The 25,754-nt window shown below is 46.0% G+C and overlaps 2 protein-coding genes across 4 annotated transcripts; one reads left to right on the top strand and one right to left on the bottom strand.

Annotated features, from left to right (window-relative positions):
- Positions 1–4,377: 4,377 nt before the first annotated feature.
- On the bottom strand, positions 4,378–12,427 carry angptl6 (angiopoietin-like 6). 3 transcript variants are annotated; one of them, XM_084437780.1, is made up of 8 exons: positions 12,147–12,427; positions 11,633–11,750; positions 10,899–11,393; positions 10,652–10,789; positions 10,162–10,354; positions 8,135–8,328; positions 5,578–5,848; positions 4,378–5,125 (listed from the first exon to the last, which is right to left on the bottom strand). In XM_084437780.1, exons 3-8 carry the CDS (start codon positions 11,364–11,366, stop codon positions 4,941–4,943), a joined length of 1,449 nt encoding a protein of 482 aa, XP_084293906.1. In that variant the 5' UTR covers positions 11,367–11,393; positions 11,633–11,750; positions 12,147–12,427; the 3' UTR covers positions 4,378–4,940. The 3 variants fall into 3 exon arrangements, with proteins under 3 accessions (XP_084293906.1, XP_084293907.1, XP_084293908.1); XM_084437781.1 differs by having other exon boundaries at positions 11,633–11,726; XM_084437782.1 differs by lacking the exon at positions 11,633–11,750.
- Positions 12,428–16,509: 4,082 nt separating this feature from the next.
- On the top strand, positions 16,510–20,852 carry soul5 (heme-binding protein soul5; the record flags this gene model as incomplete). The annotated part of the gene is made up of 6 exons (XM_084439134.1): positions 16,510–16,619; positions 18,711–18,770; positions 19,031–19,112; positions 19,267–19,387; positions 20,287–20,426; positions 20,685–20,852. The coding sequence occupies 6 exons, from the start codon at positions 16,510–16,512 to the stop codon at positions 20,850–20,852; spliced, it is 681 nt and encodes a 226-aa protein (XP_084295260.1).
- Positions 20,853–25,754: the final 4,902 nt, after the last annotated feature.

Raw genomic sequence — 25,754 nt, 5'->3', positions numbered from 1 at the left:
ACGCTTTTATCCAAAGTGAAAAGCTGTTAGACCTTTCAGAGCTATACAGCTGTAGAATTCCAGATGAAGTAATGTACAGCTTGATGTTGGAATAGTTACATGCAGTCTGTCAGTTAATTTCAAATAACTAACTGGAAACAATTAAGCAGTAAAATAGTTTGCAATTCATAAATTCTTAAATTAGTTATAACCAAATAGCAACTATAATTGTGTTTGTGAATCTTTTTTGGATCAACCAGAATGATGATGTGGAAATGATGTATAACAGGTTAAAACCTACAGTGCACGTCCAGGACCAAAGGTTCTGTCACAGTAGGAGGGAGTTGTGGTCCGTCTGGTCCCAGGTCCAGTTGTGCCTCACATCTGTACTGTGCTCCATCATCATGTCTACTGGGGGTGATGGTGAGGACAGATGACTCATTCACTGGTGTCTTTATCCGGTCATCAGAAGAGGTGGTCATCATGATGTCGTTTCCTTTATACCAGGTCACAGTGAGACTCTGGACAGGAGCAACGTTGAGGACGTCACATGACAGCCGATACTCTGTCCCCTCCACCATCGGACCAGTGTGGTTCACAGGGAAGATGGACACGCTGTCTGGACGCTCTGGGGAGGAAGGCTTTGTGTTAACATCACTGACAGGCTCAAATATAATGACTTGGTCCAACCTCTAACTGATTGTATTCATTGCTTGGAGACGCAATGACATACAGTAGTATATTGAAATGACCGTTTGTGTCACATCGTCACTCAAAACTTGAGTAGCCTACAGTACGTCTTTCTGCCATTGTGCAGCCGGCTTTAAAGGTGCTCAGTTCGATTTCTCATTTCTTATTTCGGCCACTAGAGGGGGCAGTGGTGCAGCGTATCAGATATAAACAAGTGGGCGTTTTCACTCCATACGGTGCCGTTCAGGGGGTGGGGCTCAGCGCCGGGCCGGCTTCGCTCATAATAAAAATACATTCAGCATTTGCTCCACAGGCACGACACCGTCGGCTATATTTTCTGTACAGATAGTTATGACTCCCCTGGACCTATTTATTGCATATATTGTTTTTTGTGTGTTTTTTTTTTACAAAAAGTGCAGTAAATCGACCAGAGCACCTTTAAGGGGACCCACTACTACTAGAATATTTTTTTTAGGGGGCCCAGAATTCGACGCCCCTGACCACTAGCATTGTTAAATCAAAGTACACCCGTTATAAAATGTGGTATTCATATTCATCAGATAGTGAACTGATGCAGGTTTACAGTATTATACGTGTAGTATTCTGAACTAAACTACATGGCTAAACCAGTTGAATGAATAATGTGAGATTCTCCCAGATACTATTATTAAATGACTGTATAGTCAATCTACAGACAGATTCAACAGGATCTTTATCAAATCACTAATGACTACAAACTGTGGGCTACTACTGTTCAACAGAAACATCCATTTCACTTTACAATAATGGACATACTCACTGTAAATGGTGAGCGGAAGAGACTCTTTAGGCTGCAGTCCGTTAACGAGGTTGATGTAGCATTTAGGCTCTGTGGTCCAGTCTGTCAAGGTGTCCATGTTCCAGGTGACCAAGCTGACGCCCTCCTGTAGGCCTGTGGCTCCGAATCTGGCCTCCCAGCCCAAACCGTCGTGGTCTGTGATTGATGTGCTGCAGTCGACGGAAACGGGGTCTCCATATCTCACCACCACTCTGGGAGGGTTGAACTCAAGAACTGTGGTCACCGATAGGACAAAGTGAAAGGACAACATTACAGATATACATTTCAGATCTGCATAACGAGAGCATATGCGAACAGCAACGTTTCCTGTTTGCTCGAACTAGGGAAAAAAGTGTTCACGCTCAAACATGTTTCCGATAGGCTTCCTGAGCGCGCACACACACACACACACACACACATACACCCACACACACACACACACACACACACACACACACACACACACACACAAACTCCTGACCTTCTCTTTCAGAACCAAACCACAGCCACCCAAGCTGCCATCTAAATCATACAGTATAATATAATATGGGCAAACGGAAATCAAAAGGCGTATGAAAAAAATACCTTTGACAACTGTTACATTGATAGATTCTGATGAAACAGGAAGTTGTGGTCCGTCTGGTCCCAGGTCCAGTTGGGCCTCACATCTGTACTGTGCTCCATCATCATGTCTACTGGGGGTGATGGTGAGGACACATGACTCATTCACTGGTGTCTTTATCCGGTCATCAGAAGAGGTGGTCATCATGATGTCGTTTCCTTTGTACCAGGTCACAGTGAGATTCTGGACAGGAGCAACGTTGAGGACGTCACATGACAGCTGATACTTTGTCCCCTCCACCATCGGACCAGTGTGGTCCACAGGGAAGATGGACACGCTGTCTGGAGGCTCTGTGGGGGAAAATAATATTTTTATACCCTCCCTGCCCTATAACAACCATTTTATTGCTTATTCTCACCTATTATCAAATCTATATCGTCTTTCACGTTTCTCATGTATGGATGGATGTTAGAATGTATGTGTGTGTATATGTATGTATGTATGTATGTATGTATGTATGTATGTATGTATGTATGCATGTGTGTATGCTTGTATGTGTGTATGCTTGTGTGTGTGTGTGTGTGTGTGTGTGTGTGTGTGTGTGTGTGTGTGGATTTAGTACTTATTGTTTTCTTTGTCAAATGTGTGTACTATGTTATGTGTTGCATATGTGAGCTGTGTCGCAAGGCCGATTCCATCATTGCTGACAATAAAGTTCTATGGTATCGTCTACTTACTGTACACTATGACAGTGAGATCTGTACGACATTCGACACTGTCATTCAACTTCATGTTGCACTGAGCCTGTGGATCCCAGTTCACCAAACTAGACACATTCCAGATAAGGAACTGGGCGTCTTCTTCCACTGCGTTTCCCTCACTGGTTTCCCAGCGCATCCCAAGATGTGAGGCGTTTGTGCTGCACTTGACTTCCATGGACTCTCCGTGTTTCACCACCAGCTTCTCAGGGGTCAGAATGAGCGAGGGACACCGTCCATCAGCAGCAGCTGTGGACACATAGTGAAAGGTTTATTTCTCTGTTGTTGTATTTTAAAATGGGACCCTCCTAGCAACTAACCACAATCCCCACAACCCCCTCCCTCCTCCCACACCCCCTCCCCTCCCTGTTCTCACACATCCAACGAACTCGGCCCATTTCTGCTTCTGTCAACTGTCTGGTCTACCACTAAAACTGACACCTACCATACCCAAGAGAGCACCCGTGTGTAGCCTACTTCATGACATCAACTGCGTGATCATACTCATTACCATTTATTATATTCAGTTCCAATTATCATTCATTATATTCAAATCCAATTTCTTGGATTTTGATAATTGTTCTGTCGCTCACAAATTACATCTAACTTTTTATTTAGTATTTGCTTAGAAAAACGGTAAAACATAACCTATCCAGTAACAAGGCCATTGAAAAATCTGGAAAACAGATATTCAACATATAGGCTACATGTTTACTATGGTTCAAAAAGCATCCGTGTGTACTATGACATCAACTGCGTGCTCATACTCATTATCATTTGTTATATTCAGTGAAGATTTCTTTGATTTTGATAATTGTTCAGTCACTACCACAAATTACATCTAATTTTTTATTTATTTAGTAGTTGCTTAGAAAAACGGTAAAACAGAAACTATCCAGTAACTAGATGGAATTGGAAATGTCTGCGACCGCGCACGTGCAAGAGGTGATATTGGCTCATGGCTAGGCCTATTGATTAGTATTTGAACATCTCGTATTTGCTGTTATTATTATACCAGGGTGGAAAACAGATATTCAACATGTACATGTTGACTATGGTTCACATTAACCTCCATATTTACACGACCATGACACACCGCGCAACACGCGCTCCTCTCTTACCGCGGTGTACCGGCGCGAGGAGGCCCAGCATCATGAGAAGCGGCAGCGCGCGGGTCCTCAGGTCCGCCATGCGCGCGAGGGTGGGGCGGTCAGGGAGGCTGAGGAGAAATGATGCTCCTGGCGGGAAGAGGACTGCTTCTGGCGGGAAGAGGACCTCCTCTGGGGGTCCTCGCTCTGTTCTGGCGGTGTGTTGGCTCTACACCTCCCAGGCAGAGGTGAAGGCAGTTTGAATACGGAAACCAAGCCCTCAAGCTACAACGAAAGGAAGTGGTATAACGGAAATAGGCCTGCAACATACCACAACATATTACTCATCAGTTAAGAGAGAGAGAAAAAAAGTAGACCCCTCCCATAGATAGATGGATAAAGGAAATTGGAAAATATGTAAAAACATAGCCACCATTGCCATGACTTTCATTTCCTTCTTTTATTGAAGAATACATACCAGTCAGGAAGCACTTGTGTAATAAAGTCATATACTTGAGAAATGTATCAACATGCCTGTCATCATACTATATGAGGAGGTACATTGACATTGCACTAATGATTTTCATATATGTACTGTACAAACTATCACCAAATCAGTTTTTGGTAGTGCAACTAATAACAACCAATCTCAGTGTCATCATCCTTTGCCAAGCTTTTAAACATATACATCTATTAGTAGATAAACAGTAGGTAGTACTTGGATCAGAGAGGATGGCCAATAACTATACAGTAATTCCTCTTGAAAAGTTTCTCAATGAATGACACATAGACGGAGGTGCAAACAGATCACAGGTGAAAAAGGTGACACACATACAAACTCATACATACACTGATCAAACAAATGACCTATTTTGGATTAAAAACATCTATTTTTCACCTAAAGGTGACAAGTCTGCCCCTCTGCACAGAGAGCAGAATTCCTTTCATACACAGGCCTCCGCATGTCGGACATTCAACTCTCCATTCTGATCAGTCTTGTCCACCATTGCAGAACGCCATCACATAGTGCAAGGCAAGGCAGTCCGTTAGGTGGGTTTGATCATCATGGCGACTTTCTTGAGGGAGTAGGAGCCACCGTGGAACTCTGTCCAGTAGGCGCCGTCCTGGTAACGACTGCGATAGTGCCCACCCCGATACCAGACGCCGTTCAGGTTGGAGTGGGCACACATGTGATACCACCAACCCCCTTTCTGGTAGTGCGCGCAGTTTCCTGAAGAAGAAGGAACAGAAGAATCAGACTTCTTCTTACACACTTAGGGTGACATACATATTGTAGCAATGGTGTGTGTTGCTATAGGGCGCTGTGTGGTCACGATTGCATCTCGCTAAAACAGACGCCACAAGTCACAGTATTTCTGTCTAGCTGCTGTTGTTTTTGAGAGGAAACAATGCAGTAAATCTAAGATTTATTGGATTTTCCAAATGTTTTGGAAATAGAGACAGTGTTTACATGTGTTTTTCAGTATGTATAACATTTGATTATCATAGAAACGTGTTTTTATACAGATCATATCGACATCGGTAAATATTGGTTATCGGCCATGACAGCAATGTTAATATCTGTTATCGGTATCGGCCAAAATGTTCATATCGGTGCATCCCTAATCTCGTTAAAACAGACGCCACCGTCACAAACAGGAAGTGATGCGATCGAGGATTCACCAGAGTAGCCGTCCTTGTCCCTGTCCAGAGTGGTGAAGGCCTTGTTGTTGTGCCAGGAGAGGGAGTCCCCGGCGGTGCCCTGGTAATCCCCCAGTCTCAGACGGTACCAGTCGCTCTCGGGCTCCAGGTGGAAGCTGTTGTACTCGGCGAACACCTGGCGACCCTGCCAGTCCTCCATGTCCACCCGCAGCTTGTAGCTGGCCTGTTTGGTCAGCCAGTAGAGGTGCTCCAGACCCAGCCAGTACTCTCCGTCCAGGTTCCCGAAGCCTTGCTGAGGTGGAGATACGACCCAAGAACTGAGCACTACAGGAACTCTACCGTCCCCTATCTCAGGGTTTACTATCTACCATCTACCATCCCCTATCTCAGGGTTTACTATCTACCATCTACCATCCCCTATCTCAGGGTTTACCATCTACCATCCCCTATCTCAGGGTTTACCATCTACCATCTACCATCCCCTATCTCAGGGTTTACCATCTACCATCTACCATCCCCTATCTCAGGGTTTACCATCTACCATCCCCTATCTCAGGGTTTACCATCTACCATCTACCATCCCCTATCTCAGGGTTTACCATCTACCATCTACCATCCCCTATCTCACGGTTTACCATCTACCATCCCCTATCTCAGGGTTTACTATCTACCATCCCCTATCTCACGGTTTACCATCTACCATCCCCTATCTCAGGGTTTACTATCTACCATCTACCATCCCCTATCTCAGGGTTTACTATCTACCATCCCCTATCCCCTATCTCAGGGTTTACTATCTACCATCCCCTATCCCCTATCTCAGGGTTTACTATCTACCATCCCCTATCTCAGGGTTTACCATCTACCATCTACCATCCCCTATCTCACGGTTTACCATCTACCATCCCCTATCTCAGGGTTTACTATCTACCATCTACCATCCCCTATCTCAGGGTTTACTATCTACCATCCCCTATCCCCTATCTCAGGGTTTACTATCTACCATCCCCTATCCCCTATCTCAGGGTTTACTATCTACCATCCCCTATCTCAGGGTTTACCATCTACCATCTACCATCCCCTATCTCAGGGTTTACCATCTACCATCCCCTATCTCAGGGTTTACTATCTACCATCCCCTATCTCAGGGTTTACTATCTACCATCTACCGTCCCCTATCTCAGGGTTTACCATCTACCATCCCCTATCTCAGGGTTTACCATCTACCATCCCCTATCTCAGGGTTTACCATCTACCATCCCCTATCTCAGGGTTTAACATCTACCATCTACCATCCCCTATCTCAGGGTTTACTATCTACCATCCCCTATCTCAGGGTTTACCATCTACCATCTACCATCCCCTATCTCAGGGTTTACCATCTACCACCTACCATCCCCTATCTCAGGGTTTACTATCTACCATCCCCTATCTCAGGGTTTACTATCTACCATCCCCTATCTCAGGGTTTACTATCTACCATCCCCTATCTCAGGGTTTACTATCTACCATCTACCATCCCCTATCTCAGGGTTTACCATCTACCATCTACCATCCCCTATCTCAGGGTTTACCATCTACCATCCCCTATCTCAGGGTTTACCATCTACCACCTACCATCCCCTATCTCAGGGTTTACTATCTACCATCCCCTATCCCCTATCTCAGGGTTTACTATCTACCATCCCCTATCTCAGGGTTTACTATCTACCATCTACCATCCCCTATCTCAGGGTTTACCATCTACCATCCCCTATCTCAGGGTTTACTATCTACCATCCCCTATCTCAGGGTTCTGGGTTCTGGTATCTGGGGATTTAAGATATTTTTAAAATGTGGGAGAGAGAGGGGAGGACATGCAGCACAGGACCCGAGCCGGGAATCGAACCCGGGTCCGCTGCGCGAAGGACTAGCCTTCACATAGGGCGTGCCTTACCCGGTGAGCTACCGGGGCGCCCCGTCTTTTAACAAATTACATGATTATGTAGGGAGGGAAGGGACAAAAAGCCTTGTATTTACAGAACTACAATACCATTTCAATTCAACAAATTAATCAGAGACTATGAATCGTGTCAACATCAATATTACTGCTACATTGGCGAAACACTTCATTGTACCCTAACTTACACCTGATGGATTTTGCGTACATATGAACACACACAGACCGGACGTTCACAGAGATTTGGGGGGGGGGGATTCCAGGTGCAAGTTAGGGGGGGTCTGAGGAAGAAAGGTTGGGAACCCCTGCCCTATCTGACCAGACTGCTTAATGAAAATGTATAACTTGATACCCCTCCTTTTAAATTAGGCTGTTTCTCTCATAACGTCTTTGAGTTATAGCTTACAGCTAGCATTCCTGATTTTAACAGCCATCATGATAACTGCAGGCTACAACTTTAATTCAAATTTCATCACATATCGTTACCTGAAATGAGAGGCAGACTGAGGTGAGAAAATAGAATTATAACATATCATTTCAGACTAGTAAAACTTGAGTGCGCTTGAGACCGCAGCTAAAAAAAAGACAACACTGTCACCACTATTTCTACGACCGCCGCTTGCGGTTGACGGAGAGCACCTTGTACTGCTCCCAGTTTCGGAAGAAGTTGACCGATCCGTCCTGTCGCCTCTGAATGACGGTCCAGCCCCCCTGGGCCCGGCTCTGCTCGCACCAGGCCTGCAGGAGACGGTTGGCACTTATCGGGCGCAGCAGGTAGATCCCGCTGGTGGTCTCGCCCGAGTCCAGCACGTGCTGACAGTCCCTCCAGGGCCCTGAGGAACACACACCGTGCAACAGAGTGATCTAAAGGCCTCCGAGTGTCCGCGGAGCGCGGGGGAGCTGGGCATATAGGAGACAGGGGTCTGGAATGTTGTTTGTTTTGGAGCCAACAAGGTCACAGATACACCCCGAGCTTTAGCTTTGCTTCGGTTAATCTGTTTACTGCGAAGGAATTCGTTCCCAGCACATGTTGTACGTCTCCTGTCACACTGGAAAGATATCACACATACAATCATATGTCTAGTAGCACACAGGACGTCCGCACGCAAACACACACGATGCACGTACTACGTTTATATAAGCACCGTTTCTCTCACACACAAAGATAACTCTAAGCCTTACATACTGTGAGCAAACATATCATTGTCCCTCATTAGTAACATCAATGAGCTCCGAGTCGTCCACAAGCCACAACACACTAAGTGATTTGGAGTCACTTTGCTGCTGCTGTTTAGTTTTTGGGTGGGACCTCGTCCATCAAATGTGCCTCACTCATCCAAACGGTCTGTCCTGTAATCTCACACATTCCGCTTGAACAAACAAAGGGGCATTGTGGGAGTTATTGCCAAGTAATTCAAGGTTCCATAGCAATGGGCTGTGATTAGTGTGTTGTGTGTGTGTGTGTGTGTGTGTGTGTGTGTGTGTGTGTGTGTGTGTGTGTGTGTGTGTGTGTGTGTGTGCGTGCGCATGCATGTGTGTGTGTGTGTATATGTGTGTGTGTGTGTACTATGTGTGTGTGTGTGTGTGTGCATGCGCCCGCATGTATGTACGCATGTGTGCGTGTGTGTGTGCATGCGTGTGTGTGTATGTGTACTATGTGTGTGTGTGCATGCGCCCGTATGTATGTACGCATGTGTGTGTACTATGTGTGTGTGTGTACTATGTGTGTGAGTGCATGCGCCCGCATGTATGTACTTGTGTGTGGGTGTGTGTGTGTGTGTGTGTGTGTGTACTATGTGTGTGAGTGCATGCGCCCGCATGCATGTACTCATGTGTGTGTGTGTGTGTGTGTGTGTGTGCTATGTGTGTGAGTGCATGCGCCCGCATGTATGTACTCATGTGTGTGTGTGTGTGTGTGTGTGCCTCATTAACGATGCTCCTTCTCTCATCTGATGAGAGCAGCTGGCTGTTTAAACATTGTTTAGGCGTTCCCACGGAGATAGCATCCTACCCCCAGGCCACTGACTCCCTGAGCTGCTGCTGCTGCTGATATCACTGACCCTTGAACTCAGTCCAGTCCTTCAAACCTCAAAACCCCGCTCTGTGACACTGCGGTGCGGAAGAGGACAATCACAAGTAGCCGTTCAAAACAATACAGAAACCAAGAAGAAGGGTATTCTGGGTAGAGTAGGTAGATACACTGTGACTGAAATAGAAGCAATGCAAAGGTTGAACACATAAGTCTTCTTCTTCTTCTTCTTCATAACAGCGATGGACTGGTAAATGGACTGTACTTATAAAATCAGAATCAAATGATTCAGAATCGATTCATGAATCCCAAAATCGATCTTTTATTTAATGAATGAATGAATAAATGAAGGAATAAATAGTTATTAATTCATTCAATGATTCATTCATTCATTCATCCATTTTTGGAAATCAGTATCGATACCCAGCCCTGGTGTATGTGTACCTAGCTAGTGTATGTGTTGCATAACTTGGCATGTAATTAAGGTTACAGCTAAAAAAACAAACAGGTTTTAGTAACACTAACCGAACAGATATTGAATCGAATCGAATCGTGATAATCGATTTTGAACCTTGTGAATCGGAATTGAATCGATTCTTGAAATTCGAATGGATCCCCAGCCCTAGCGGTGATGTACCTGGGGTCTTGGTGACGGGGAAGCTGATGAAAGGAGGGTCCGTGGGGACGCTGGTGGGGAGGACGTTGACCTGCTGGGGTTTGACCTTCGGCGGGGGCGGCGGCGCGCCCTGGTCTCTCTGGATGTCATTGGCCGATGCCCTGAACGCAGAGCTGTCATTAAGGACCACGCTGGGCTGTGGTGCAGAGGTCACCTGTCCAAATCAACAAAACACAAATTAGGGAGGTGTTCCAGGCGTGTCCGGCTGGGAGGAGGCCGCGGGGTAGACCCAGGACTAGGTGGCGGGACTACATCTCCGCACTGGCCTGTGAGCGGCTAAAGATTCCCCAGGCAGAGCTGGTTGATGCTGCTAGGGAAAGGGATGTCTGGGGCCCCCTGCTGGAGCTGCTGCCTCCGCGACCCGACCCCGGATAAGCGGATGACGATGGATGGATGGACAGACGAATTAGACCTTGAGTCCTTAATGTACTTTGGAGAACGTGTCCCTTACCTGAGGGGGTGAGGTTGTGTCCTTGATCTGACACTGCGTCTCCAGACGGGCGATGAGCTGGCTCTGGTTGGCCATCATGGAGGTCAGGAGGCCATATTTCTTCTCCAGCTCCCTGTAGCTGCTGGACACCTGTAGGACCTGGGACGACCCAACATGGCGTCAGAGTCGGTAAACAAACCGTGGATGTCGCCAGAGAGACAGGCCAAATGTAGACAGACAAAGAGGAGTACTTTTCTCTCAGATTTACCTGCGTCGTGGCGTTGAGCAGGAGGTTTTCAACCCTGCGCTGTTCAATCGCCTGGTCCTTTTTGTGGATGACCTCGTGCAGCAGCTGGGCGTACAGCTGCGTGATGCGCGAGTTCATCACGCTGCTCTCCCGCCGCAGCGCCCTGACGTCAGTAGCCAGCGACGCCTCCTGCTCCAGCTGCGAGCGCAGCTTCTCCAGCCGCTCGTGCTGCAGACTCAGCTCGGCCCGCAGCGCCGCTACCTCGCTGTGGTTGGCGCCGGCGGACTCCGTGCTCACGCAAAGCGCCCCCTTCAGTTTCTGCTGGGGAACGATGAAGGTGTAGGAGCAGCGGCCTTGCTTGGTTTCCGACGAGCGGGACGGACGCTTCTGCGCGCTCTCCCCGTGGCTTCCGTCCCGACCCGCCGCCTCGGGCAGAACCAGCACCAGGGTGATGAAGAGGGTCAGGCCTAGACACAGCTGCTTCTCCATCTATCTGTTCAGCTATTAAAGTTGTTCCTGTCAGTGGAAAGAAAATTTGATTGATTACTGGCTGGTTGGTACAGTGACATAAACATGACATTTTTTTATTATTTTTTTAAGCCTAACTAGGTACTGGGGTTGCAAATTAGCCAGTTGGCTAGAAATCTTTTATGCAGCACATTTATTATGACAGCATGTATGTAACAATGTGTGCTGCATTGTGCCTAACAAATAAACCAATTATTTTTTTAAAGATATAATATCAAATAGCCTACAGTATTTAAGAGGCAGCCAGGACTGCCTCTAAGTCTTGACTCCAGAAGATGTTCCGGAAGGTGAAGCCAAGACACACGTCAGTGTTTCTGCCTGCTGGAGTTTATTAGCAGGTCAACACTAGGGAGACCGCGGTCAACAAAAACCAGCCAGAGTCAATAATCATCCATCCCGTCGGTCAACACAGCTGACTTCTCAGACTCCGCACCCTCCAATCAAAACGGTCACAGTCAACACAATAAACACCATCAATAGGCTGTTACACTTCACACCCTATAGTTTAACAAATTCAACTCAGTTATACCGTAGACATTAAAAATCAGAATAAAGCATTCAAAATGAGCTCACAAATTATTATGAATTCTACCAACAGGTAGGTTTTAGTTTAATTAGTAGGTATTCCTACTAAGAATCAGGCACAGTTCCATTGCTGTGCGCATGCACCTCTATTCCTATCTCAACACGAGAGATATAATTTCCACTGGTTCATTGTTCAAGATAAAGGCTGCAACCTACCAGCGTCGACAGTCCAATTATCTTCCAGTAGATGCGTTTCCTGTGTGTGATCCAAAATTGCGTGTGATCAAAAAATCGCGTGATCCACTGATGTAGAGAGCTGATTTCAGAAGATATCTCGAAAGGTAGGATGAGGGTAACTTCCTCTTGACTCTCTGGTAATCTACTGACATGCCAAGAATGCTGCTACCTGTCCCTCCAGAGTGAAGTCTCCTGTGGAGTGAGTAGAGACCTCCTTCCCCGGGGTGTCTGAGTGTCACACACAGACGGGCAGACCCTCAAACCCCGAGCAGCAGAACGCAAATGGGGATGGACATGCATCGCAACACTGAGAAACAGTCTGCAATCAGAGAGACCTCCCCTTCACTCGGTCCTCGCCACGGGGACCTGTTAAAACAAAGAGACATAATTACAAACTGGCCCCCAAGGACACCCCCTCCCATACTCAAGGCTATGACCCACAGTGCGGGAGGCAATTTCACCCCCCCCCCCGCCCTCCTCCTATAGGGTTAACCCTAACCCTAACTCCCCATTTATAGTAGACTAGCCTACAGTAACCTACCTGTTAACCCTAACCCTAACCCATACTCCCCATTTATAGGGTTAACCCTAACCCTAACCCATACTCCCCATTTATAGTAGGGAAACCCTAGGTTAACCCTACTCCTCCTCCTATAGGGTTGACCCTAACCCTAACTCCCCATTTATAGTAGGCTATGCTAGCCTACAGTAACCTACCTGTTCGCTCACTCATCATGACGTCAGGTTACAGCATCAGGAGTGAAAACATAGGCTATAATATTAAAGTCCGCGAGTTAAGATTCAGTGAGGTTGAACACCCCCCACTGAGCAAAGACACGTCTAAAAGACGTCTTTTTTGTCTTTTTCGGACGTCCAAAGACATCTAATTAGGAGCCAGAATGAATGTTTTTTTTTAACGTTCAGATATTGAACCCGTTCTGCACGTCCACAGACGTCTTAGAGGGGTCCAAGCCAGACGTGTGAATATTGAGGGGTCCAGCAGACGAACAAATGGGGTTCTGGACCAACGGACGTTATTAAGACATGATCTGAACGTCTCCCTGACGTTGCGTGTTTGCTGGGGGTGGGTCGGCTTGCCTAAGAAGAAAAACAAGATTTTTTTTTTTTTTTATGTTGTTACAGTATCCTTTTATATGTATATTTTATAGGTGTGCTACTGTATGCTCTCCCGTTCACAGCACATGCCATGTTTCAGTCTGGCACGGTATTTGGCCCGGCGGGTCAGCGCGGCTGGGTCAGTGTGCGGTGCAGCCGGATCCGGCTGAGCAGCCAGAATATTAGGCCTATTGTGTTTGACCCAGAACCAGACTCCCCCACACTTTCATTTTGTCTTTTGGCGCTTTCTTTTTAAGTCCGCATTAGCCTGCGTGTTTGGTCCCGAACAGGAGCCAAACCTGTCTGTTTGGCCCCAATAAACGAAGGTTGTTTTTAAATGTGTTACCATCCTCCGGAGCTGAGCCTCTGTGGTGACCTCTACCGGTAGACACACGCTACTGCTAGGCAGTTGAACCTGCTCTCTTGCACTTGCTGTGGGATTTATTAATAGAACGGGTTTCACCCGTTAGATTCATGAGCAGAAACCAATGAGAGAGCCGCAAGGAGCTATCGCGAGAGAGTAGAGAGCTACAGAGAAAGGAAAATTGAGACTAGAAAGGGTGTTCAGAGAGCACAGACCTCCGCCCATGAATGCGTTTTGTCAGTGTAACGAAGTATAGAGTAAACTCACTCCTCAGTATGAATATGGTCTTGCGCCATTGAAGAGGTATCTGTTCGGTGGTGTAACTGGTAGCTGAGATTATGAGAGGTCGTCACGTGTGTTTATAAATCAGAGGACCCGGGTTTGATCCCAGTGTGGGCAAGTAGTGGGAGGATCACAATGTGCAGTTGGTGGATGTGTACATCGACCCTCGGGGCTCTCTCCCCCCCCCCCCCCCCCCCCCCCCCGCACACCCCAGTCCGAACCCTGTGTCTCTCAACAATCGGTCAGGTAGTTTTTACGTCATCATGCTGGGAAAAAAACAGGCGGAGTCCATCCATCCATCTTCACCCGCTTATCCAGGGTCGGGTCGCGGAGGCAGCAGCTCCAGCAGGGGGCCCCAGACATCCCTTTCCCTAGCAGCACCAACCAGCTCTGCCTGGGGGATCTTTAGCCGCTCACAGGCCAGTGCGGAGATGTAATCCCGCCACCTAGTCCTGGGTCTACCCCGCGGCCTTCCTCCGAAGTCCAGGAAGTGACTGAGGGAGAACAATGTTAGGGCGGGTTTGTGGTGCCTCCTGGGATCCACTCCAAAATGGAATAGGTTCTAGGTAGAACCCTCTTATCAAGCGTGACTCATCCTGCAGGTTGTCTTAGAGAGCGAGCAGCTGCAGGCTTAGGCATGCTTCCTCACACACACACACACACACACACACACACACACACAAGATCCTGACCTACTGTCGCTCTCTCACTCTTGTTCCAAAGGGCACTACAGTATATCGGCCACTTCTTGGACTGATCTGAGTCCTGTGTGATGAAGCCGCTGTGCTGTGGACCTCTTTTACACCTACAGGTCCTATTATGGTAAATGGACGGCACTTATATAGCGCTTTTCCACCTTAGTGGCACTCAAAGCGCTTTACAATGGCCTCTCATTCACCCATTCACACACACATTCACACACACATTCACGGTAGCTGCCATGCAAGGTGCTAACCTGCTCATTGGGAGTAATTTGGGGTTAGGTGTCTTGCTCAAGGACACTTCGACATGTGGACAGTCGGAGCTGGGATTCGAACCACTGACCCTTCGATCATTGAACGACCCGCTCTATCAACTGAGCTACAGCCGCCCCTATTATGGCTGCTTACAGGACCATACCGGTCTAAATACGATTTCCTTCAAATATGATCTCCGTAAACAAGTCACCCAACGTATATCACATTACCGCAATCAGTTTTCCGAAGCAAAGCTCACGTTAAAAGATATTTGCATTTTCGCGTCTTGCATACATTTCAAAAGTTGAATTTAATGGCTTTGAAACATTATTTTTAAATTGACATCAGTAGCTGTGGTCTTATTTGTGTCTGATTAAACCAGTCATACACACAGTACTGTGAAACGTCTATCAGTGGACATTGTTGCTACTGTGCTCGTTTGTGCAATATAGCACATAGTGCGTTATCAGTTTGTAGTGCTAGCAATGATTAGCTTGGCTAGGACTACAAAGATGGGGTGAAAGTATGTTTTTTGCCTCTTGTTTCTGGAATGCTTTTAACTGGGGTATGACATCACTCCGGGCTGGAAAATCCTAGTGTCCAAAGCCTTTAAAGTTTGTTTCTAGTCATACAGCTTTGTGACACACAACACAGGTGCAATGGGCGGCGACACAGAACACACACAGACACACACACAGCTGAAGCGGTAGGCAATAACATGTGTCCCCTGCATTTCTGTCCTCCTCCTCCAGGGGGAGCCAGGAGCAGTGAGCAGCCTCATCAGTGGCGCCGGTGACCTGGAACACAGCATAATACCATGAGCATTTGACATGAGAATTTTGGCTACATTCAGGCCAGATCTAGCAAATCAGTCCAGCTCACATGTTCACCGCAGCCAGAAAATGGACGCCCCTACAAAGACTACTGTTGTGGGTTGTTTGTTTGTCATTCATTAAGACACACATGAGCAAAGCCTCACGTTTGCAACACTCAAGTCAGCCCTTGGCCGATCAAATACCCAGTTCCCTGTGTACCTGCGGGCGCGGTCATCCGTCTTCAATTGTTCCGCTGTTGAATGGAATTCCTCACAGGGATGGCGCCTTGTGGGATTCGATCCGCAAACAGGGACATTGTGACACGCCAAATTCATTTTCAACCTGTATCGTGTGACCTGTTATAAGACTAGGAGACAAAGCAGCGGTCTTAACCTTTACATACAGAGCACTCCCGCTTAACTCTTTGCTTTGGTGTGAATCCTTTGTTATTGGAGACCATTCATCTCGAGCTGTTCAGAAGAAGTCACGCTCGGTGCTGAAAAAAATGGTGTTGTGATGTGGGAACTTAGAATAAACATGCTTGTCTAAAGAACTTCTAGAAGTAAGCAGATAAATACAAGTCGGACCCGACTATTGTCACAAGGGAGTAAACAGTGACATCAAGAATGAGAAAAAAAGTTGTATGTTGGACATGCAATTGATAACTTTGAAATAAAAAGTTGATAACAAAAAAAAAAGCATGAGAAAAAAGACCAGTATAAGATACTAACCTGCAGCATCGACGCTGATCCAGTTATCAAGAAACGCATTTTTAGTTTTAACTGTTGATGTTGAATTCAGTTCGAGTCATGATTCTCAGCACCGGCCAGACTCAAGAGTTCAGGGTCAGACTGGGTCAGACCGGTTCGGACCGGGTCAGCCTGATTCGGACCCCTGTGCTTCCCTGCTCCGGTCGACCGTCATCCTCTCTGAAGGCCAGTGGTTGAGCTGACCTCTCTCTCTCTGTGATGATATAGGCCATGTGCACTTCCGCAACATGTAAGCAGCACATGACCTACAGCGGACAGGAAACAATCTTGAACTTGTCAAATCCGTCGGTTCACATTAAGGGAAAGATCATTACCTCTGCCCCAGCGACAGCGCAGGGCGAGATGTAATGTTTTTGGTGGCGTGCGTGCGTGTGTGCACGTGTGTTTGTCTGTAGGATTACACAAAAACTACTGGACCCATTTTCCCGAAACTTGGTGGAAGGGTGTAGCATGGTCTAACTTAGAACCCATTCAATTTTGGAGCAGATCTGAAGCACGGGTCGGGTCCACAGGCCGCCCAAATACAAACACCCATTCACCTCCATTCATTTTTACCTCTGCCCCAGTGAATCACGAGCCCCCCGGACGGCCATTCACCTCCATTCATTTCTTGGATGAGGATTAGACTAAAACTACCAGACTGCTTTTCACTAAACTCAATGGAGGCGTGTTGCATGGGCCAATTTAGAACCCATTCAATTTTGGCGTGCCGAGCCACGGAATGCATTCAGGGGCAGAGGTCTGTGCTCTCTGAGCACCATTTCTAGTTGAATCTGTATTCCCGTGGGCCTGAACTCTCCAAGCTGAAGTCATCACCCACAGAGCTGTTGAGGTGGTGGACAGCCGCCCAAACAGGAGCTACTGAAGGTCATGTTAGACTTGTCATTATAGTAGTAGTGAATGTGGACTAACGCCGTTCTGCCCCAAACTGGAAAACCCTCCAATTTGAACTTAACTGACATTAATCGTATACACCAAGGTTCAATAACTTAACTGATATTGATCGTATACACCAAGGTTATATAACTGCGCAGCGTTTGGACAGTCTAAACTGCCCATGAAGGAACGCCTTGGGGAAGAACCAGTTCTTCCTCTGTGGCGGATGTCTCTATGAAAACACACCTGAAGGAGGATTTGTTCTAATGGTGAAACGTTCCTCTTATGAAAGAGCACCCTCGGTTCCACGTGATCAAACCTGCTCCCCTGCTTGTTCCACAACACGACGCTCCCCTATCAGCAAAACCTATCTAACACAGAACACAAGAACCAATAGATCACCCCGTTCTCAGTAACCCAGTCTGGTCTTTTCTCTCTAGACAATCACTGTCTATTAGATCAAATAACAATGATAACAATATACCACCCCCCACCCCCCCACCTTTTGAATATACCACCCCCACCCCCTCCCCCACCCCCAGTAACCTATAGCTGTCTTCCAGGGGTGTGGACTGTAGGGGTGGGGTAGGGGTGGGAAGTGACCAGGTTAATATAAATACCGAGATGCTCTGCCCCTCACATTCCAGACACATTTATTGAGCGCGTTGACGAACACTCTTCATGAGAATGTAAGTACAAATATGAGTTTTTATGTCGACTGAAGAGCTTCATTGGTACAGTAGGACTTTTGGGATGTTAAAAGGATGGATGATGCCAAAACAAGTGATCATGGGAGAAAATTTGTAAATATAACTACAATTATACTGTATAAGCAATATCAAATTCAAGTGGGTTTATTTTCCATATGTACAGAATATAGATCATGTAGAGTGAAATGCTTATTTGAGAGCTTCTCACATACAGTAACTGTAGATATTAAAACAAACAATTAAAATAAGAAACGCTAAAACAAGTACACAGGGGTGAAAATGAACTTTTTGGCTCACGGTGAGTCACCTGCCAAGGGGACTGTAGATGAAAAAATCTACCGGCCAAGTATATATTTTTTTCAGATAGCCTTCCCAAATCTAGTCACCAATTGGAAATGTGACCTGCATTTGGCCGATGGCAGGTGTTCATTTTCAGCCCTGCAAGTACAGTATTGGCAGCGTAGTTCAATGTAGGGCTATTTGAGTCTGTATTATAGTGCTATTAGAATAATACAACTATATATCCTATATCAGCACATTCGGTGAGATTACAGTGTTGATTAGTGTGTGTGTGTGTGTGTGTGTGTGTGTGTGTGTGTGTGTGTGTGTGTGTGTGTGTGTGTGTGTGTGCGTGCCTGTGTGTGTGTGTTCCAGGGGTTTTCTTGCAGGGCTAGTTGGCTTGCTGCTGGTGTTGACTGCAGAGGCCAGAGTTGGGTATGCCGCTCTTGTTTCACACACTGTTCTGAATGCACACGCCAGGCCATACTTCACATGAAGCTGTGGTATTTCTGTTTGGTAAAAAAAAAAAATATATAGCACCAATAGTCATTTGGTGATTGTTTATTTTGTAAATTGTGATACACATTTGTGGAAATATGAATAATCCATTTGATGCTATGAACAGTTTGTGTATGTTGAGAAGTTTGTGAATCTTAGTTTTTACCTTCTCATTTTGTCTCTCTTGGGTTCTTCAGGAACTCGTCTGAGTCAAGCTTCTGTACGGAGACCAAAGAATGTCTTCTGTACAATCTGGTCTGTAAGAACCAAAACTATGAGGTAAGTCTGGTGGTAGAGCTGCTGCATTTCTGTGAACATCGAACAGCTTCGTCCACAATCCCTGGCGCTTGGTCGTCTCTGTACCCATCTACCCTGGCTCGGCTCGGCTCGGCTTGGCTCGGCTCAGCTCAGTGTGTTGGTGATTCCCTTGCAGGCGCGTCACTATGAACCTGTCAAATGGGTGTCGACTGACGAGGAGTCCTATATGGCGGAAAAGGCCGTCATAATCGCCTTCAAAAGACTCTTCAGATACATCAATGGGTCCAATGAGGCTGGTGAGTTTTTATGTGTGGAGAGCAGAAGACTGTTGAGTGTTAGGTGTGGTAGGATTTATTGAATTATTGGTGCAGACGATTGTTAAAACACAAAGCTTGATTTCAATGACACTAGCTCCCAGTTGCTTTGATCTTGCTGGAACATCCTATCGGGCCTTTCCTCTCAGCTAGGAGAGAGAAGGTCTCCAGCAGAGAATCCTCATGGGGTAGAGAGGGTTACTGACCCAGCTCAGCTCTGTTGTCCACTCCCAATGTTTATTCTATGTGTTGTTGTTGTTGTTGTTGTTAAGATGCGTTCTGTATTTCCTTTTGTTTGAATCACACACTTTCCTGAGGCTCGCCCAGATAGCAAACAGATCTGGGCCATATATGGGCCGGAACTAAGCCACAAGGGCCAGATCTGCCCTGTATATGGCCCGGATCCGCTTGCTATCTGGGTCCTCCTCTAACGCCCATTCCATGACATCAAATGGTGTTTTTAGCCAATCAGATTCAACGTCCGGTTTCTAGTCAGAGAATTTGAATAAAATGGTGTGTTGGAGATCTCCAGATGTGCTTTGCTAGAAACCTGCATGTTTCTCTCGAAATACCCATTTTGCAAATTGTATTGGAATGAAGTAAAGTTTTTGTACTTTTGAGCGGAACCTTGGCACATCTTTTTGCTCATTATTTCCTATTTAGTACAGCAGATAAAAATATCAATAACACACAGGCTACGTGTGTGTGCTTCTGTGTGTGCTCATATACACTACCGTTACATTTTCCTGCCCAGATAGCAAGCGGATGTGTAATGATTCTGGGCCATATATGGGCTGGAACTAAGCCACAAGGGCCAGATCTGGCCTGTATATGGCCCAGATCCGCTTGCTATCTGGGTGACATGATTATTTTTCCGGCAGGTGTAAAAATCGACATGACTGCTCCGGTGATTGTGACAATGATGGACCATGTGTGGCCATGGCAGTCCAGCGGCTACACCCTCAGCTTCCTGCTTCCCTCCGCCCACCAGAGCAACCCGCCCATACCCACCGACGACGAGGTCACCATGACGCGAGCGCCATGTTCACCCTGCAGCTTTCATTTCATTTCAAACCTTTATTTATACTCGTGAAGCACTGAGGTTTCCTTCGTTTACAGTGTTGACGAGTTCACACAAAATAACAACAGAACAAATACAATATACAATAACAATAATAATAATAATTAAAAGATAGAGTTACTAGGTGCATTCACAGACGATATTTCTAACTGTAGCATATTTTCAGAGCTGTCTGATTCCAGGGTTTCATCGTTGCAGGTGTACTTCACCGACATGCCCGACATGATGGTGTACGTGCGGAGCTTCGGGGGCTGGTGGATGTCCTGGGTGTCCAAGATGCAGGCGCGTTTCCTGGGCAGGCATCTGAAGATGGCCGGGGCGTCCTACAACCGAGAATTCCACTACGCCGCTGGATACGACAGGTAAACAGCAAACTGATTATGTTTATTGGAAGTAAATGGGTGAATATTATGGGATGGAGAGTGAGGAGTTTGCTTGAACAGGTAGTGGGAAGCAGAGGCCAGACGAGGGTGTAGGGTGGTCAGATATATTAACGGTTACTGTAGATCAGTTTGGGCAACCAATGCAGTGAAAGGATAGCCCCTCGGCCCCGAGCCTGGGGGGGAGATGACACAACATCCAAACCCACACGAAGATTAAGTAAATCATTTAAATACAAACAAACACAAAATAAAATCCTAGAGGCACAGCAGGTGGTAGAGCACCAACCCATGTCTCTCACACACGAACCGACCCTACTGCTGGACTGCCTCAGTGTCACCTCCCCTGGGCTGCCTCTAAAACCCCTGGGCTGCCTCTAAAACCCCTGGGCTGCCTCTAAAACCTCTGGGCTGCCTCTAAAACCTCTGGGCTGCCTCTAAAACCCCTGGGCTGCCTCTAAAACATCTGGACTGCCTCTAAAACCTCTGGGCTGCCTCTAAAACCTCTGGACTGCCTCTAAAACCCCTGGGCTGCCTCTAAAACTCTTGGCTGCCTCTAAAACCTCTGGGCTGCCTCTAAAACCCCTGGGCTGCCTCTAAAACCTCTGGGCTGCCTCTAAAACTCTTGGCTGCCTCTAAAACCTCTGGGCTGCCTCTAAAACCCCTGGGCTGCCTCTAAAACCTCTGGGCTGCCTCTAAAACCCCTGGGCTGCCTCTAAAACCCCTGGGCTGCCTCTAAAACCTCTGGGCTGCCTCTAAAACCCCTGGGCTGCCTCTAAAACCTCTGGGCTGCCTCTAAAACCCCTGGGCTGACTCTAAAACCCCTGGGCTGCCTCTAAAACCTCTGGGCTGCCTCTAAAACCTCTGGGCTGCCTCTAAAACCCCTGGGCTGCCTCTAAAACCTCTGGGCTGCCTCTAAAACCCCTGGGCTGACTCTAAAACCCCTGGGCTGCCTCTAAAACCTCTGGGCTGCCTCTAAAACCTCAGGAACTCAGGGGCTGTGAATAGATAGGAATGACCTGATTAAAAAACCCACCAGTTGCAAGTCAGCTTTAAACATCAAGAGGAAGTGACACCTGTGACAGAAATATTTGAAAAAGTTTGTTTTAGTTTTTTGTTCAATTTTGAAAAGTTGGCTTAAGTTGGCTTTAAATAATGTCCCTAAATTTGTGTGTGTGTGTGTGCGTGTGTGTGTGTGTGTGTGTGTGTGTGTTACAGCCCCATGAAGTTTTGGGACAGGCACAACGAGGTGGGGTACATAATTGAGGGGGAGCCGGTGTGCTGAAATCCAGACTTCTCCAACATGATCACTCCAACATGATCACTCTCCAACAAGATCACTCTCCAACAAGATCACTCTCCAACAAGATCACTCTACCAACAAGATCACTCTCCAACAAGATCACTCTCCAACAAGATCACTCTCCAACAAGATCACTCTACCAACAAGATCACTCTCCAACAAGATCACTCTACCAACAAGATCACTCTCCAACAAGATCACTCTCCAACAAGATCACTCTCCAACAAGATCACTCTACCAACAAGATCACTCTCCAACAAGATCACTCTCCAACAAGATCACTCTCTAACAAGATCACTCTCCAACAAGATCACTCTACCAACAAGATCACTCTCCAACAAGATCACTCTCCAACAAGATCACTCTACCAACAAGATCACTCTCCAACAAGATCACTCTACAAACAAGATCACTCTCAAACAAGATCACTCTCCAACAAGAACACTCTCCAACAAGATCACTCTACCAACAAGATCACTCTCCAACAAGATCACTCTACAAACAAGATCACTCTCCAACAAGATCACTCTCCAACAAGAACACTCTCAAACAAGATCACTCTACCAACAAGATCACTCTCCAACAAGATCACTCTACAAACAAGATCACTCTCCAACAAGATCACTCTCCAACAAGATCACTCTCCAACCTGATCACTCTCCAACAAGATCACTCTCCAACAAGATCACTCTACCAACAAGATCACTCTCCAACAAGATCACTCTCCAACAAGATCACTCTCCAACAAGAACACTCTCCAACAAGATCACTCTACCAACAAGATCACTCTCCAACAAGATCACTCTCCAACAAGATCACTCTCCAACAAGATCACTCTCTAACAAGATCACTCTCCAACAAGATCACTCTACCAACAAGATCACTCTCCAACAAGATCACTCTCCAACAAGATCACTCTACCAACAAGATCACTCTCCAACAAGATCACTCTACAAACAAGATCACTCTCAAACAAGATCACTCTCCAACAAGAACACTCTCCAACAAGATCACTCTACCAACAAGATCACTCTCCAACAAGATCACTCTACAAACAAGATCACTCTCCAACAAGATCACTCTCCAACAAGAACACTCTCAAACAAGATCACTCTACCAACAAGATCACTCTCCAACAAGATCACTCTACAAACAAGATCACTCTCCAACAAGATCACTCTCCAACAAGATCACTCTCCAACCTGATCACTCTCCAACAAGATCACTCTCCAACAAGATCACTCTCCAACATGATCACTCTCCAACAAGATCACTCTCAAACAAGATCACTCTACCAACAAGATCACTCTCCAACAAGATCACTCTCCAACAAGATCACTCTCCAACATGATCACTAACATGATCATTAACATCATCCCTCTCCAACATCATCCCTCTCCAACATCATCCCTCTCCAACATCATCCCTCTCCAACATCATCCCTCTCCAACATCATCCGCTCAGCAGAAAAACCTGGGGGTCTGTAGATACTTCAGACATCAGAGTTAGATATGCACTTGATAAAGTGCCATATAATCCCAAAAAAATATAAATACAGTTATGTTAGATAAAACAACATTTCTGTACATTTATTTAGCAATGTGTATTAGTGGGACATAAAAATATTAAGTCATGTTGAGAGATTTTATTAGATTTTATAGAAAACATGAATTCTGTTTCGAGAAATATTCAATAAAATAAGTGGTACTGTATCTGCATTGAGTCATTTATACAATTTATCTGTGTCAGACTATGCATGTTTATACATTATGATATGTCAATGTAAGTCAGACAAAAAGAAAGACAAACCTTTTTCATTATTGTTAATGGTAAATGAGCTGCACTTATATAGCGCTTTTCCACCTTAGCGGCACTCAAAGCGCTTTACAATGGCCTCTCATTCACCCATACATTCATGGCAGCAGCTGCCATGCAAGATGCTAACTTGCTCATTGGAAGCAATTTGGGGTTAGGTGTCTTGCTCAATGACACTTCGACATGTGGACAGTCAGAGCTGGGATTCAAACCACTGACCCTTCGATCATTGAGCGACCCGCTCTACCAACTGAGCTACAGCCGCCCCTTAAAAGCTGCCCCCTTAAAGGTCTATCGTCTCTATTACTGGGTCCACATTTGCTACTAGTATTCATATCCACTGAGATAAGGTCAAGGTCAAGGTCAACTTTATTTATAAAGCACGTTTAAAATCAACCGAAGATAAAGAACCTTTAACTGTCAATTCCACTTTACTCGTTCACTCTAATGTCTAGTCAGTGTTCACACAAGATTTGGGTCTGGGTTTACAAAGTTATTGTCTTATTATTCATTTTCCACGCTTGACCTTGACCTTTTTACCCAGATTAATTAGATTAGAAAACCTTTTTTGCCCATCGGGGATTAAAATGGTCTTTTATCTCCCATCAACGTGCCAAATTCTTGTCAAACCTGTCCTGGCTCCGCAGTGGTGGAATGAACTGCCCACTGACGTCAGGACAGTAGAGTCGCTGCCCATCTTTCACCACAGGCTCAAAACTCACCTCTTCAAGAAGGCCTACAACACTCCTCCCTCTTAAGCACCTATTGTATTTTAGATTGCTATTCTTGCCCTTTGCCTTCAACACTAGATTCTGCTCTTAGTCACTTGTTTTAGAAAGGAGATGCACTTGTGAGTTCTGGCAAGTAGTAGTACACTGGTTTTTCCTACGTTAAATGCAATTATTGTAAGTCACTTTGGATAAAAGCATCTGCTAAATGACTGTAATGTAACTTGTACTGGAAGAGTAAACTCAGTTTAGGTCCGACACCTGGAGCAGCTTGGGTTCCCTCACAGTCTCAAATGAGACCTGGTTGAATCACATCACATCCCCACACTGCATGTCTTCTCTAAAGCTGGTATCTGAATTTAGCTACACTAGTGTCAGAGTTGGGACGTCTGCATGATCATCAGAGAGTAGAACACTGTTTGGTGGGTCACCTGCAGATCCCTATTTGAAGCAGCAGGGGGCGCACCTGTCCTGTTGTCATTTCTCCAGGCTGGGTGGCTGACACTATTCATTGCAACTCAGCTCATTATAAGATATTTTTCACTAACTTCCACCATGGCTTCATGCCACCAGATGGTGCTGCAAAGCATAACTTCAATAGGCAGACAGGAAGTTAATTTGGTGTGCTAAAACCAATAATGGGTCTATTGTTTTTCTCTAGAAGAAGTTTAATCACATTTAATTCAAACAGGTCAGGTGTCAAAGCAAAAGGGACCTTAACCTTTCTCTTCCCTTATTGTTCAAGTGTAATCTGATATAATTAAATTAGATAGGGTTGTTATGTTAGTTCATTTCTTAATGCAATTGCAATCTGATCAGCTGGTGAGATAACCAATCACCCTTGGACTCTTCTACCTGGTTTGACGTCAACCTGTTCCTAATTGAGGTTACCTGTGCTAAGGCTCCTGATTGGTGAGTGTGTGCATTCTTATCTGGTCTGATCTGTGGGTTGATCTGGAATGTAGGACCAGGATAAGATCCACTGGAAAAACACTGGAGTCATGATATTATGCAAACTGTATGATGATTCACTTGTCATAAA

Source organism: Borostomias antarcticus, assembly GCF_949987555.1.
Source record: "Borostomias antarcticus genome assembly, chromosome: 5".
Lineage (NCBI taxonomy): Eukaryota > Metazoa > Chordata > Actinopteri > Stomiiformes > Stomiidae > Borostomias > Borostomias antarcticus.
This window is presented reverse-complemented; position numbering and strand designations above follow the sequence as displayed.

What these genes read in the sequence shown, in the direction of transcription:
- angptl6 (XM_084437780.1), bottom strand. Translation starts at nt 11,366, where the DNA reads ATGGAGAAGCAGCTGTGTCTAGGCCTGACCCTCTTCATCACCCTGGTG. An exon ending in ACACAACCTCACCCCCTCAG is followed by an intron (nt 10,355 to 10,651) that starts GTAAGGGACACG and finishes TGATTTGGACAG; the next exon opens with GTGACCTCTGCACCACAGCC. An exon ending in CCCCGTCACCAAGACCCCAG is followed by an intron (nt 8,329 to 10,161) that starts GTACATCACCGC and finishes TGTGTTCCTCAG; the next exon opens with GGCCCTGGAGGGACTGTCAG.